Source organism: Coniophora puteana (assembly GCF_000271625.1).
Source record: "Coniophora puteana RWD-64-598 SS2 unplaced genomic scaffold CONPUscaffold_3, whole genome shotgun sequence".
In the NCBI taxonomy this organism is placed as follows: domain Eukaryota; kingdom Fungi; phylum Basidiomycota; class Agaricomycetes; order Boletales; family Coniophoraceae; genus Coniophora; species Coniophora puteana.
Window position 1 is genome coordinate 1,304,449 of NW_006913055.1, and position 12,584 is coordinate 1,317,032.

At 56.8% G+C, this 12,584-nt stretch overlaps 3 protein-coding genes across 3 annotated transcripts; all 3 read right to left on the minus strand.

Moving 5' to 3' along the window:
• Window positions 1–414: 414 nt before the first annotated feature.
• Window positions 415–6,698, minus strand: CONPUDRAFT_142463 (uncharacterized protein). Its single transcript, XM_007767624.1, has 7 exons — window positions 6,284–6,698; window positions 5,917–6,216; window positions 5,416–5,838; window positions 2,330–5,359; window positions 1,941–2,276; window positions 1,621–1,884; window positions 415–1,561 (listed from the first exon to the last, which is right to left on the minus strand). The coding sequence occupies exons 1-7, from the start codon at window positions 6,578–6,580 to the stop codon at window positions 695–697; spliced, it is 5,517 nt and encodes a 1,838-aa protein (XP_007765814.1). The 5' UTR covers window positions 6,581–6,698; the 3' UTR covers window positions 415–694.
• Window positions 6,699–7,426: 728 nt separating this feature from the next.
• On the minus strand, window positions 7,427–8,162 carry CONPUDRAFT_49912 (uncharacterized protein; the record flags this gene model as incomplete). Its single annotated transcript, XM_007767075.1, has 6 exons — window positions 7,427–7,559; window positions 7,616–7,693; window positions 7,752–7,822; window positions 7,875–7,957; window positions 8,009–8,028; window positions 8,089–8,162. The coding sequence occupies 6 exons, from the start codon at window positions 8,160–8,162 to the stop codon at window positions 7,427–7,429; spliced, it is 459 nt and encodes a 152-aa protein (XP_007765265.1).
• Window positions 8,163–8,517: 355 nt separating this feature from the next.
• On the minus strand, window positions 8,518–11,841 carry CONPUDRAFT_163226 (PRMT5-domain-containing protein; the record flags this gene model as incomplete). The annotated part of the gene is made up of 12 exons (XM_007767625.1): window positions 8,518–9,069; window positions 9,126–9,325; window positions 9,385–9,630; window positions 9,696–9,871; window positions 9,927–10,049; window positions 10,097–10,140; window positions 10,188–10,265; window positions 10,322–10,507; window positions 10,560–10,726; window positions 10,789–11,185; window positions 11,280–11,365; window positions 11,427–11,841. 12 exons carry the CDS (start codon window positions 11,839–11,841, stop codon window positions 8,713–8,715), a joined length of 2,475 nt encoding a protein of 824 aa, XP_007765815.1. The 3' UTR covers window positions 8,518–8,712.
• Window positions 11,842–12,584: the final 743 nt, after the last annotated feature.

Below are 12,584 nucleotides of genomic sequence, written 5' to 3' on the forward strand. Positions count from 1 at the left end.
TTCATCTCAAGATTGCGTGGTACAGTGCAGGCATCTTCAAGTTACTTTACGTTTCGCGCCAATAACATCGCCTGCCCGAGGCTTGCTACCTTTCGTCCACAATTCATTTCTCTCAAGAAGAAAAAACAAAAGTTATGCATAGTAAGGTACAAGTAGCAACCGAATCCTCTTGCAGCTAAGTAGCTAGTAATGGTAATGGTAATGGTAACGGTAATCGTACTAATTGATATTGTGATTGTAATCATAACCAATTAGCTCCAAGCGCGACGTATAAAGAAACTAATGACGGATTCGAATTAGCAAGTACTGGACAATCTTAAAAGCGGAGTACTGGGGTATGCAAGTGCCTTTCCATATGCATATGTTAGGTGATATAGCAAAGCCCGTGTACCACGATCTTCGTTTAGCGTTGGTGTTTCCTTGTATGCGTGGAGCCGACTGATTTTTGGGATCCAAATCCGGGGAATGTAAATGATGAAAGGATGCAAGAGTCAAGAGAAAAGAAGAAAAAATGGGTGATAATATGGACATGATGGAATCGTAAAAGGGGTCGTCGCAGGGTCGTTTTGCGGACATTGGGACTTTGAACATCGCAACTGAACGTTGAATATTGAACATGAATAAAATTTGAAATTTGATTTGTGGAGAGAGGTCGAAAAAGCCCAGCCTTGACGTTGAAACGCGCGTTCTCCCTCTACATGATCGTGCAGAACCGCGACTTCTTCTCCTCGTCCTGTTCCACGGCAGTGGGCAGCGCCGTCGCGGGTGTGACCTCGGGCGACTTGGTGAACTCGCCGCTCGCGACGTCGAGCGACGCGCGGCCCTCCTCGGGCACCTTGGGCGACGACGAGAACCACCCGCCGGGGAAGAATCGCGACGACGTCGTGCTCTCGTGCCGCTTGCGCGACGGCGTCGTGGGGATATCAATCCGCAGCGAGGACGAAGGGTCCGCGCTGCCGATGATCCTGTTCTCGTCGACGGGGGCGAGGCCGCCTGCGTTGGACTTGTCGGCGAGGGGCTGGAATGAGTCGAGGTTCTTGATAGGGAACGGGTAATCTCCGTCGTCAAGGTCGTTCTCGGTGCCGTTGGCAGGCTCCGAGGTGATAATCAGCGCTGGCGGGGCAGGAGAAGCCTCGACAGGAGCTGGCTCCTCCGTCTTCGGCGCGTCCGCGATGGGGGCAACAGACTCGGGCAGCTGCTCTATCTCCTTGATGTCTTCGTCCGCGACGAGGTTGGATCCCTGCCTCGTGACCGAGTAAGACGGCGTCCAGGGAGATTTTGGCCTCTCCTCCGCTTCTTTCTGGGGAGTCGCGAGCGCTTCTGCGCCAGTGTCAATCGCGACCGGGGCGGGGGCTGGCTCGGCTTGAGGTTCAGCTGCTTGCTCTTCCGCCGCCACCGGCTCCGCCTCTGCCTCGACAGAGGCCGCTGGGAGGTCATCCGAAGATCCTTGTCTGGACACCGAGTACGACGGCGTCCATGGCGATTTCGGCCGCTCCGGTGCTTGGACCTCGTTAACAACGAGCGAGTCGTCGACATGAATGCTCGGCGCCGCGGCATCAGACTATCAATTGAAAATTAGTCAGATAATAGTTATATTGCAGAATCGACACAATTGCTAACCTCAGGCTTAGCACCGTCTTGCGCAGGTTCAGGCGTAGCATCCTCGGACTGCTGCGAGGGAGGGGTAGAAACGTCTTGAGACTCGAATACCACGGCAGTCGCAGCAGCAACGGTCGCTGCTGCTGCCGCCGTCAGGTTATCCTTAGAGCCCTGTCTGGAAACCGAGTAGGACGGAGTCCAAGGTGCCTTCGGCTTGTCTTCCTGTTCTTCGACAACTTCCGCCTCGGCTTCATCCACAAGGATGCTTGGTGCCTCCGCGGAAACCTATTTGGAAAATATGAGTAAAAATCAAAAATTACAGAGGGTTTCAAAATACGCACATCGACCTCTTGCTGTACCTCCTCCTCAACTGCGGTAGCCTCAGATGGCTGCTCAACTTCCACCACCTCCGCCTCTGGCGCCTCGTCCTCACCAGCTAGCTCGGGCTCTTGCGCAACTTCGGGCTCAGCCTCCTCAGAAACGGGAGCGGGAGTGGTCTCAGCAACGGGCTCTTCGACCGCAGGCTTGTCTTCGGACACAACGCTAGGAGGAAGAGCTTCGATCTCCTCCGGTTCAGCCTGAGGGACGTTGCCCATAGTGGTGACAGAATACGAAGGAGTCCAGGGCGACTTTGGCGGGGCATCGTCGGGGGTGGTCGCGGTGTCAGCAGTGAGAGCCTGATGGTCATAAGCGTCAGAGTGAAATAAAATCAGAATTCTAATGAAGCTACCTCAGTGGCCTCCGAGCCTGGAGCATCGGACGAGGACGACGAAGCCTCGGTTTCGTGCACGGCAATTGCGGGAGTAGGGGCTTCAGCAGCGGCTTCCTCTGCTTCAGCATCTTCGGTCTCCTCATCGGCAGCCGACGCTCCATTAAGAGTCGTAACGCTGTACGAAGGCGTCCAGGGTGAACTCGGGCGTTCGACTTCTGCGACGACTTGTAATGACGGTGCAGGCGCCTCCTCCTTGGTCTCCTCCGCGGCAACGTCAACAGCCACCTCAGGGGTTACTTCGTCGACGGCAGCTTCTACAACAGGCTCGACAGCTGGTGCTTCTTCGGCCTGTTCAGGTTCCTCAGCCGCCTCTGGGGTAGCTTCAGCAATCACAGCCGCAGCGATAATTGGCGCAGCGATGGCTGCAGCGGTTACCGCCTCTGCGAGTGCGTCCGAGTCCTCCTCTTGCGCAGCGGCTTCGGGTTCGAATTCTGCGGGCTGCTCTTCCTTCGCTTCCGCCTCCGCCGGCGTCTCGTCGACATCTTGGACTGTAGGCTCTGCGTCGACGGTCTCTGGTGCCTCCTCAGCAGCTTGAGGTTCGTCGAGCGTCGCCTCCTCAACTGGAGCGGGTGCAGATTCATCGACGGCTTGCTCAGGTTCAGGGACGATAGCTTCTTCCTCTACGACACTCTCAGCAGCGGCAATATCGAGCTCGCTTTCCACGGGTGCCTCGGACTCCTCGATAGATTGCTCCTCAACCACAGCCGGCTCATCAGCTGTGACGGGCTCCGTTTGTTGCTCTTCAGCAGTAGCAACGTCCGCAAGCACCTCAGGTTCGGCTTCTGCAATGGCTTCGGCTTCCTCAACCGCTTCTTCCAGAGACTCTTCTGCCTTGGGTTCCTCTACCTCCACCTCCACCTCCACTGGGACAGGCTCAGATTCGGCGACCTCGACGACGGGCTCTTCTGCCGTGGGCTCCTCCACCTCCAGCTCACTAGCCTCGGGAGCAGGCTCTGGCTCAGCAACCTCTGCAGCAGCCTCCAGAACGGCGACCTCCGCCTCTGGTTCGGCAGCCTCCGCAGCGACCTCTGGCTCAACAACCTCGGGAGCGGCCTCGGACTCAGCAGCCTCCAGAGCAGCCTCAGGCTCAGCTACCTCGACAGCCGCCTCAAGCTCAGCAACCTCTGCAGCGATCTCTGGCTCAGCAGCCTCAGGAGCAGCCTCAGCAACGGGAGTCGCGACCTCTGCGACCTCCACATCCGCAGTAGGAGTGCTAATTTCTTCGGCGGCCTCAGCGACGGACGTCTCGGCAGAGGGAACATCGTCGTAAGCCTCTCCGAGTTCCAAAGGCTCCTGCGCATTAGGAGTGGGCGCCTCGACCGCAATAGTGTATCCAGCTTCGCCTGAATCGCCCGTGGTACCGTCTTCTGCCTCCTCAGCGGCGACCTCGATGGTTGGGATGGTGTCTTCTGCTGCAGGAGTCTCGTCAAAGGTGAGCTCCTCATCTGCCTCAGGCGTGGCTTCGGAGGCGGCAGCAGCTTCCTCGACTTGCGCCTCAGGAGCAGCTTCTTCCGCCACCTCTACCAATTCTTCCGCGACCGGTTCCTCATCTGCAACAGCAACAGTCTCCTCTTGAGAAGCAGGGGACTCCTCTGGCGTAGGCCCGTCCTCTGCAACGACGGGCTCGGGCTCCACGACGGCAGGCTCTTCGAGTTGAGCCTCCTCCGGTGCGGGAACAGCCTCGGGCTCCGAAGCGACAGCCTCCTCTGGTACGGGTTCGTCCTCTGCGGCAACTGCCTCGGGCTCCGCGACGGGTTCCTCGTCCGCGACGGCGGGCTCCTCGGCCTCAGCTTCTTCGACGGCAAGAGCAGCCTCGGGCTCCGCAGGAATAGGCTCTGCTAACTCGACGTCCTCCGCGACAACCGTTTCGGCGTTCGCAACAGCAGGCTCCTCTGGCTGAGCTTCCTCCACCGCAGGAACGTCTTCAGGCTGCGACACGGCGAGCTCCTCCACCTCTTCGGCCACAGGAGCAGCCTCAGGCTCCTCAACAGCAAGCTCCTCGGGCTGAGTCTCCTCCGCCGCAGGAACGTCTTCGGGCTGCGACACAGCGGGCTCCTCTGCCTCCACCTCCGCATCTACTGCCGCCTCTGCTTCTTCGACCGCAGGAGCGGCCTCAGGTTCCTCGACAGCCGGCTCCTCCGTCTGGGAAACGGGCACATCCTCTTCGAGAACCTCCTCCGCTGCAAGAATAGGCTCGGGCTGCTCGACAGGCGCTTCCTCGACCCCGGCCTCAGCCTCAACCTCAACCTCTTCTACAGCTGGGGCAGAATCAGCCTCGGCTTCGACTTCAACTTCGGCTTCAGGCTCGGGCACGGCCGCCTCCTCTGCCTGAACTTCTTCCACAGCAAGCTCTTCTTGAGAAACAGGAGGCTCCTCAACCGCTACCTCTTCCTCGGCGGGCTCTGGCTGAGAGGCATCAGGTTCCCCATCCGCGTCAAGTTCAAGTTCCTCGGCTGTTTCAGCGACGGGCTCTGGTTCAGAGACAGCCAGCTCCGCCGCGCTGGCCTCGGCTGTGAGCTCCTCCTCCTGCGCAGGCGGTACATCCTCCACTACGTCTTCATCTGGTGCGGCAGTGGGCTCTGCTTCAGGGGCGGGAGCTTCTTCGGCGGCCTCATCTGCGGCGGGGATGGACTCTGGCTCTGGCTCCGGCTCTGATAAAGCTGGTACCTCTACGACGATTTCCTCTGCTACAGCGGGAGCAGCGGGCTCGGACTCAGCGACGGGGGCTTCCTCCGCGGCCTCAACTTCTTCTGCAGACGCGGGCTCTAGCTGGGCAGGGGCAGGTTCTTGGGCTTCTACGACCTCTGCGGCTGCATCCTCTTGTACGGGTTCCTCCGCAGGCTCGTCAGCCTCGAGAGTCTCGGACGCAGGAGCTTCAGCGGCGGGCACCTCAGCCTCCTGCGTTTCCTCGACTGCTGGAACGTCTTCAGTCGCCTCAACAGGCTCATGGGAGAGATCATCCTTCAGATCGGACAACTCGCGCGCAGCCTAGATAAGCTAGTCAGAAACAGAAATCAACGCTGCGCATAACACAGAAAACACACCTCACTCTCCTCGGCCTGTTCAGCCTGCGACTCAACAACGGATTCGACAATGCTCTCCTCCATGTCCGTGGGGGCTTCCTCAACCTGGTCCTGTTCAGACGTATGCAGCTCTGCCTCCGCCTCCGCCTCTTCCCCCTCTTCCGGCGTAGGCTGCGGCTCAGCTTCCACCCCAGACAGGGCGGACCCACTAGCAGCACTCTCATCCACCGATAAGGAAGGCACAACAGCATCCGACTCCGCCACGGGCTCTTCGACGTGTCCGGCCTCCGGACCTGTGACACCCTCCCGGGTCAACTGACCCTCTTCCGGCGTGTCCGCTTCAGTAGCAGCAGCTTCTTCTTCTTCTGCAGGCGATAATGAAGGCGCATCAGCGCCGCTTGATTCCGCGTCCACGGCTGCGGGGCCGAGTTCCTCCGGTGTGACCTGGGGGAGAGGTGGATGAGCATGAAGTCCGTAGTGATAAGCGCGTCAAAACGCGTAAATAAAGCCTGTCTTACTGACCTCGGCGGCATCCGTGCTGGACGGCTCGTGCTCTTCGGCTCCCTCGTCGCCGGGCGCGTCTTCGCTGTCCACAGCGACCGGGGCGGGAGCAATGTCCGTGTCCGTGTCCGCAGGCTGCTCGTCTGCCAAGTCCTTGCTGCTGATAACATGAGGCGCCTCGCTTTCAGATGGCGCAATCTCGGGGTGCGCCTCTTCAACTTCAGTTCCGGCTTCAGCGATACCGTCTGCAGAAGACGAAACATCCTCCTTATCCGATCCAGACGGCGGCACAACAGCACCCTCTTCCTCGGTCTCCGAGTTCTGCTCGAATCAACGAAACAAATTAGCATATCGAATGTACAAACCCCGTAGTATACAACACACTTACCTCCTCCACCACCTCGCCCCCATTCACGGCATCCTCGCTCCCCGGCTCGGGTACCGCCCCATCCCCGTCCACCTCACACACCATATCTGACGACTTGACAAGCACAACCTCCGGCGGGTGCTCAAAATACTGCTGCTGCTGCGGCTTCACAAGCCCATCCTCCTCGTCGTCCTTGCCGTTCAAATGGTCAACAGCATCCGCGCCATTCATGTCGACAGACTGCAGGACCGGACTAGCACCGGCATGGTCCACCCCAGGCCCTAGCCCTTCAAGTTCTTCAGCAACAGTAGTGGCCATGACTCTTTCGTTTCGTTATGATAATCTAGTAGGGAGCGTGCGGGACTGTGGATAAATAGCAGTAGCGGCGCGAGATTCGATGAAGGGGGGAGGGACGAAAACGCAAGGTCAATTCTTGAGATCGACCTCGCAGTCTTGAAGCAAAAAAGCTCAGCCGAACTCGATTACTGTCTAACGACGCGACAGGGCACGTGATCGGGTATACGGATCCGTTGCTATGTTGGTTAATCTGAATCCACCAAACGGAGTAAGCAATCCTCAAAGTGGCCGCGGAAAATATATTCTACCTTGCAATTGCCTGGATTTGACGAAGACTCATATTGTGGGCGCGACTTCTCCATGACGCAACAGGATCTGATATTTGGGCAAGCGGAGGCAGATGTTGATGAAATTCCAGGTCCATCAACCTTACTGACACTTCATGCCCTCACTCAAACACGATATTAAAACGGCACTTGCTCAGATCAATGGCCTTTGACAGATGAACAAATCCTGAATCCTATTCCATGATGCAAGAAAAGAAAGTATCGTCGGCATGTCATGATAATACAAGCCTACTCTAGACAGGAAATTTCACTAGTCAAAAGGATGTAACAGTAGCTTGGGAAGGGGATAGAAGTACGAGCGAGGGCAGCCCCATAGAAAGGTTGAATGTCCATCGTGAAAAATCACACTACTCCTCTAGAAGAGAGCAGCGCCGACGAGGCCCATAACACCAGCAATGCCCATGGCCGAGATAGTGACGCGGCCAGCACCGTTCGAGCCGGAGGTGCTGCTGGGGGAGGAGCTAGAAGCGGTACTGAAAGAACGTTAATAACAACTAAATCTTGAAAATATAAAAGCCACTCACGAGCTGCCAGAGGGGCTGGAGCCAGAGCCCGAGGTAGAGGAACCACCCGAGCTGCCAGAAGAGCCGCCGGACGAACCACCAGAGGACGAGCCAGATCCGCCACCCTCGCTGACAGTGGTGTTGGCGCAGCTAATTTCCTTTATCAGCACAAAAGTCAACATGTGGCGCAGCGACGGAAAACTCACCTAGTCGAAGTGCCGGCCATGACAGAGAACTTGTCAGAGTAGGCAATGGCACCAGTGGAATCCTTGAGCGCGGCGCTCCTAAACTTTTAGTTAGCAATCCAATCCCAAAAGCCGGTATCGAGTAAACTGGTCGTACAAGGCAGTACCAGACTGGAGATCAACAGTCCAGGAGTACGAGGTGCCCGTCTGCGAGGGGAAGGTCTTGAGCTGCAAAGGAGGTCAGCAGATGTACCGGATATGATCCTAGCGTGCCACGTACAGGGTTGGCGCTGGGCTGACCGGCGGGGATGAGCGAGAGGTAGTAGGGAGCCTGGCCGCCAGTCCAGGTGAACTGGATGGGCTCTGCAAGAGACCGTGAGTTTAGGAGCTATTGGAATGAGAAGGGCTCCTTACCGCACTCGACGACATTAGTCCTAAAATTGAAAGGCGATAAGTTTCGGAGATAGAGCCAGCACATAGCTCCAAAAACTTACGGGGTGTTGATAGTCGCGGCGAGAATGGCGGGGACGAGGGAAACCAAGGCAGCTGCGGTGACGAAGAACTTCATTATGTATAAAGAGCGGCGGTGTAACGAGAGACGTTGAATTTGTGTTATGGGCTTTATAGCAGGGGTACTGCGGAGAAGAGGAGAGTCGATGGAAGAAACGAAGGGGTTGACAACGCGTGATGGTATAAAGGAGTGTCGGAGTTTGAAGCTGTATGGCGAGACAAAGATAGACCAGCGAGGTGATTGCAAGTCTATTGGCTGCCAGACAAGCCAAGCTTCCGATGCCAATATCACCCTGCCGAAATACCACAATTTCGTGGAGCGATCTTGATACGCGCTGCTTCTGAATGACTTCTCGAGACACGGCCAAGCAATGCGTTGTGAACTTAAGGCATTCCTCTTCACATTTGCATGCTACAGCTCTACCACACACGATGGAATGCCTAGACTCTCCAGCAGCTCAGCCACCTATTTTTATCACCAAAGGAAACCTATTTCCAGCGATGCCAATCTCTACCCGCCACCGCCAATTTAAATCCGCTCCGTCCGGTCCCTGTCCCTAACGCATATGCTTCACTGCACAAGACCACAAAATCCCTGCACAGTGCCCCTACAACCCAATCCAACTACTCCTCCCCCCGGCATTATGCAACGCACTCTGCCCAACCTTCACCGCCCCATACTTAGCCGCCTCCTCATCCTCCCGCACAAAAAACGGCGGCGACGCAGGATCGATCGCGTCAATAAGCGGACTCGGCACAGCCACATGCGTCGTCGGCGAAGCGAAGAAAGACGCCGTCGACGCGGACGCCGACACCGTCTCCAGCACAGGGTCGCCCGCGCGCGGCGCGACGTTCAGCACCGGCAGAAACGACTCCGCGTACCACTCGTACCACACCTGCCGCTCGTTCGTCAGCCGCCAGATCGACACCTGCAGCTCCGAGTTGCTGGGAAGGTACAGCGGCTCCTGGTGATTGTTACGCAATTAGCGTCGGAGGGAAACCAGGGCATGCGGCGGCTTACTTTGAATGGAAAGAACAAGGGGAACCAGCTGAGCATATCTTTAGATATTTGATCTTTACGCTGGGGATGTATGCTCAGCCCAATGTTGCCATATAACACGGCCTCAAAATAGCCAGCGAGGCCATGAAGAATCCCTGCATGCGGGATATAAAAAGACAAGTTAGCCGCCCTAATGTTATGGCTGTTGGTCGGAGGAAGTCCTTTCCACAACGCGCCAAAGAAATCAGAATCAATTCCAACGAAATGTCAACATGCTCACCTCGCTCATCCAGCGTCGCGTCTTTCCGGGGATGCTCAAACGTCCAGCATTCCTGTATCGCCGGCCCGCATTTCCCTCGGAGTCCGCCGCCATTCCCGCTGAGCACATTCACGTTCTGGAACATGACTACATAGGGTGTCTCCAGCGACTTGAGCTCGCCGCCCTGCCTTGCCTCATTGTATAGTTTCGTCGACGACAACGGTGCCAGATGCGCCGTATACGACGAGGGTATCGATATTCCATCAGCTGCGAAATAAACGTAAGCTTTCCTGGCGGCTCTCCCCTCGTTGCCTAAGAAGAAGAACACCCACGTTTCAGAAATCGCATGGCGCCGTCCAGGCACTCTGGGCTCAGCTCGTTATCGCCAAAGGACCCCAGCAGCTCGCTGACCAAAATGTCCGCCTGCTCCGGAACCGTTATTTGGCGCATATCCCCATACACGAGCTGCACAGAGGCGCCCCATTCTCTCCGCTGTCGGTCTTGCAGCCTAGAGGTACAATTCAGCTTTTAACGTAGGCAGCAAAAATGGAAACTTGACGGACGTCACGTATGCGTTTGGGTTCTTCTCGACCGCGATGATGTGCGCCGTTCTCCGCGAGCGCTCGATGGCCTTCAGACTGCGCGCTACGAGTGGCCCGCGGCCCGCACCTGCTACACATATCACACTGAGGGCGCGTCTTAGAGCGATGCCGATAATCCGATGGTTACCTACATGCGATCAGACTCGGGCCAGTCCAGCAGCGCTCTGCATATAGCCTGTGGGCGAGGTCAACGCGGCGAACGTATTGAAGTTCCAAACTTACTTCTTCGTAGTTGATGTACTTGACAGGGCATTGTTCAAAGGTTTCGTACGTTGCACTCTGCAGGTTGTCCATCAATGGCTACGTAAGCACGTATCAGTGAGGGTGCAGATGCTCGATGAAACTCCACATATTACCTGCAGCGGAGCTTGGAGGAAATCCTGGTATCCCTGAGCAAAGTTCTCCACACTCCCAGCTTTCCGGGACGCCTGCGCGATCGGACTCGTCTTCTCCAGATGGCGTACGTACTGCGCATACGCTGCCTCACCCCCCTTCCCGTGCAATCCAAGTTTAGTGCCGGAGAGAAGGACAGTTGGACGATGCTAGATAACCATGAGTGACGGATCACGGCGCTTCGACTAAGGGTTGACTCACTTTCATATTATCCTTGAGAAACGTTTGCGTGCCTTTCGGCAACACCGGGTATCCCTTCGCGTTCGCGATAAAAGTCGAAGTAGGAAGAAGAACGTTCTGCACGGGCTCTGCCGACCACCTGCCCAGCAGGGTCGGGTTGAGCGGTAACGGAGGCGCAAGGTCGAGTGCTTGACACCAAATCATCGTCAATGTGGCCCTCGCAGCTGCTCAAGATAAGAAGACGACATACTGAGCGTCAGACGAGGGCTGTAATCGCACACCGAGCGAATCACGTCCCACATCTCCCACGTCGCGTTCAGCTCTCTCTCCGACGCCCTCGTCTTTTTGGGCCTGAGCGGGAAATCGTTTCCGGGGATGAGCAGCCGCGGCGTCGACGGCGGTGTCTCGGACAGCGTCGAGGCGAGCGTCACGGTGCTCCCCGACCGCAGACGAGGTGTCTCCTTTTGCTGGAACGCGGCGGGATCGTAGATGGGGAGCTGGACGGAGAACTTCATGTAGGACACGCGCTTGAGGCACTCGTTCACGGCGCGCGCGTAGGACGCGACGTGCTCGCGGTTGCGCGGAGGGGGCAGCACGACGGTCTGGATGTTCAGGTAGGACGCGTACGCGATCTCCTGGTGTAGAGCCTGTGTGCGTATCTCATGCGTGAGTATGCGTGTTCGCGAACGACGCGCCCTCGATTCGCGATCGCAGGACAGGGCCGGGAGGAGACAGACGCACGATCTCGGAATCGTGCCGCACCCAATCGTCCGACGAATCAAGCGTGAGCCAGTCCGACACCACACCGATCACACCTTCGGCCTCATCTGCACGACGTCTCTACGGATGAGCAAACACCGATAGCACACAGAACCGCACCGCACTCACCCAGCCGCGTCATCGTCACCTCGTCGTGCAAAAAATGTGGCTGCTTCCTCCACATCTCCGCCTCCGCCTCAACAGCAGCATGCTGGTCCCGCCTCGCCTTCTCCTTCTCCCCCTCCGCCTCCCTCTCCCCCTCGCCTTCCCACTCCTCCTCCTTGAAACCACCCCGATCGCCCTCCCCGCCCCCATCCACATCGCCCGCATTCTCCACACACATCCGCTTCCACCGCTCGTGCCACGCCGGCCGCGTCAGCGGCACACAGACGTAGTCGTACCCGTGCTCGCGCGTCTCCTGGAACGCGCGCATCGCCGCGCTCTCGCCTGCCAGTGAATTCGAGCGTGGCGCGGCGGTTTGCGATGAGACGCGGGCGATATCGTCGTGTGTGACGAAGGCGGCAAAGGTCGCATAGTCGCCCATTGTTTGAACGAGGGAGGGAGGGGGCGCCTGCAGCGGTGCGGGGCTAGTATGTACAGTAGGTGTAGGGCCAAGGTTTCAATCAAGAGTTCCGAGTCGCGATGGATCGAGCGGAGCACAGCCACCACACTGCAGTCTTATTCTGTGCGCTTATATCCGACAATGGCCTTCGTTCCGCAGCTATGGTGAACAGATCCTTCGTGTTCGACTTGATTGCTTTCATTTTTCCTCGAAAATCTGATTGACGTTTACAACACTTTCGGTTAGATTGCGTCAATGTCAGCAATATTACAACCAAATTACAACTTGCAGTTGCAATTTCACCATGACTACAAAGCGTGCATTCCCCTCTTCACAACAACGCCTGATGCAAACTCAAGCCAAGGTGATAATGCGTAAAACCACCAATCTTCTCAGGTTATACGCATACGAAAACATGCTATCATCCATGTAGAAACCAAGAACTTGAAATATCTGGACAGACTTAACAGGTGTTAATTCCCTTCAGTAGAGTCGTGGTAGTAATAGTTCTAAGTTTAAGACAAAGATCGGTACCTGGACGGAATGACAAGGAATGACAGCGTTTAACTGATCGACTACGATCATGATCATAAGAGATCGTGATCAAATGACGTTGAGAGACCGACGGTGAACGAATCAACGACATCGTTTGCGCCCGAAAACTACCGCGAGCTATACGCGCTCACTCCCTCAAGCTCTTGAGCAACGTTAAAGGCGACCACCAC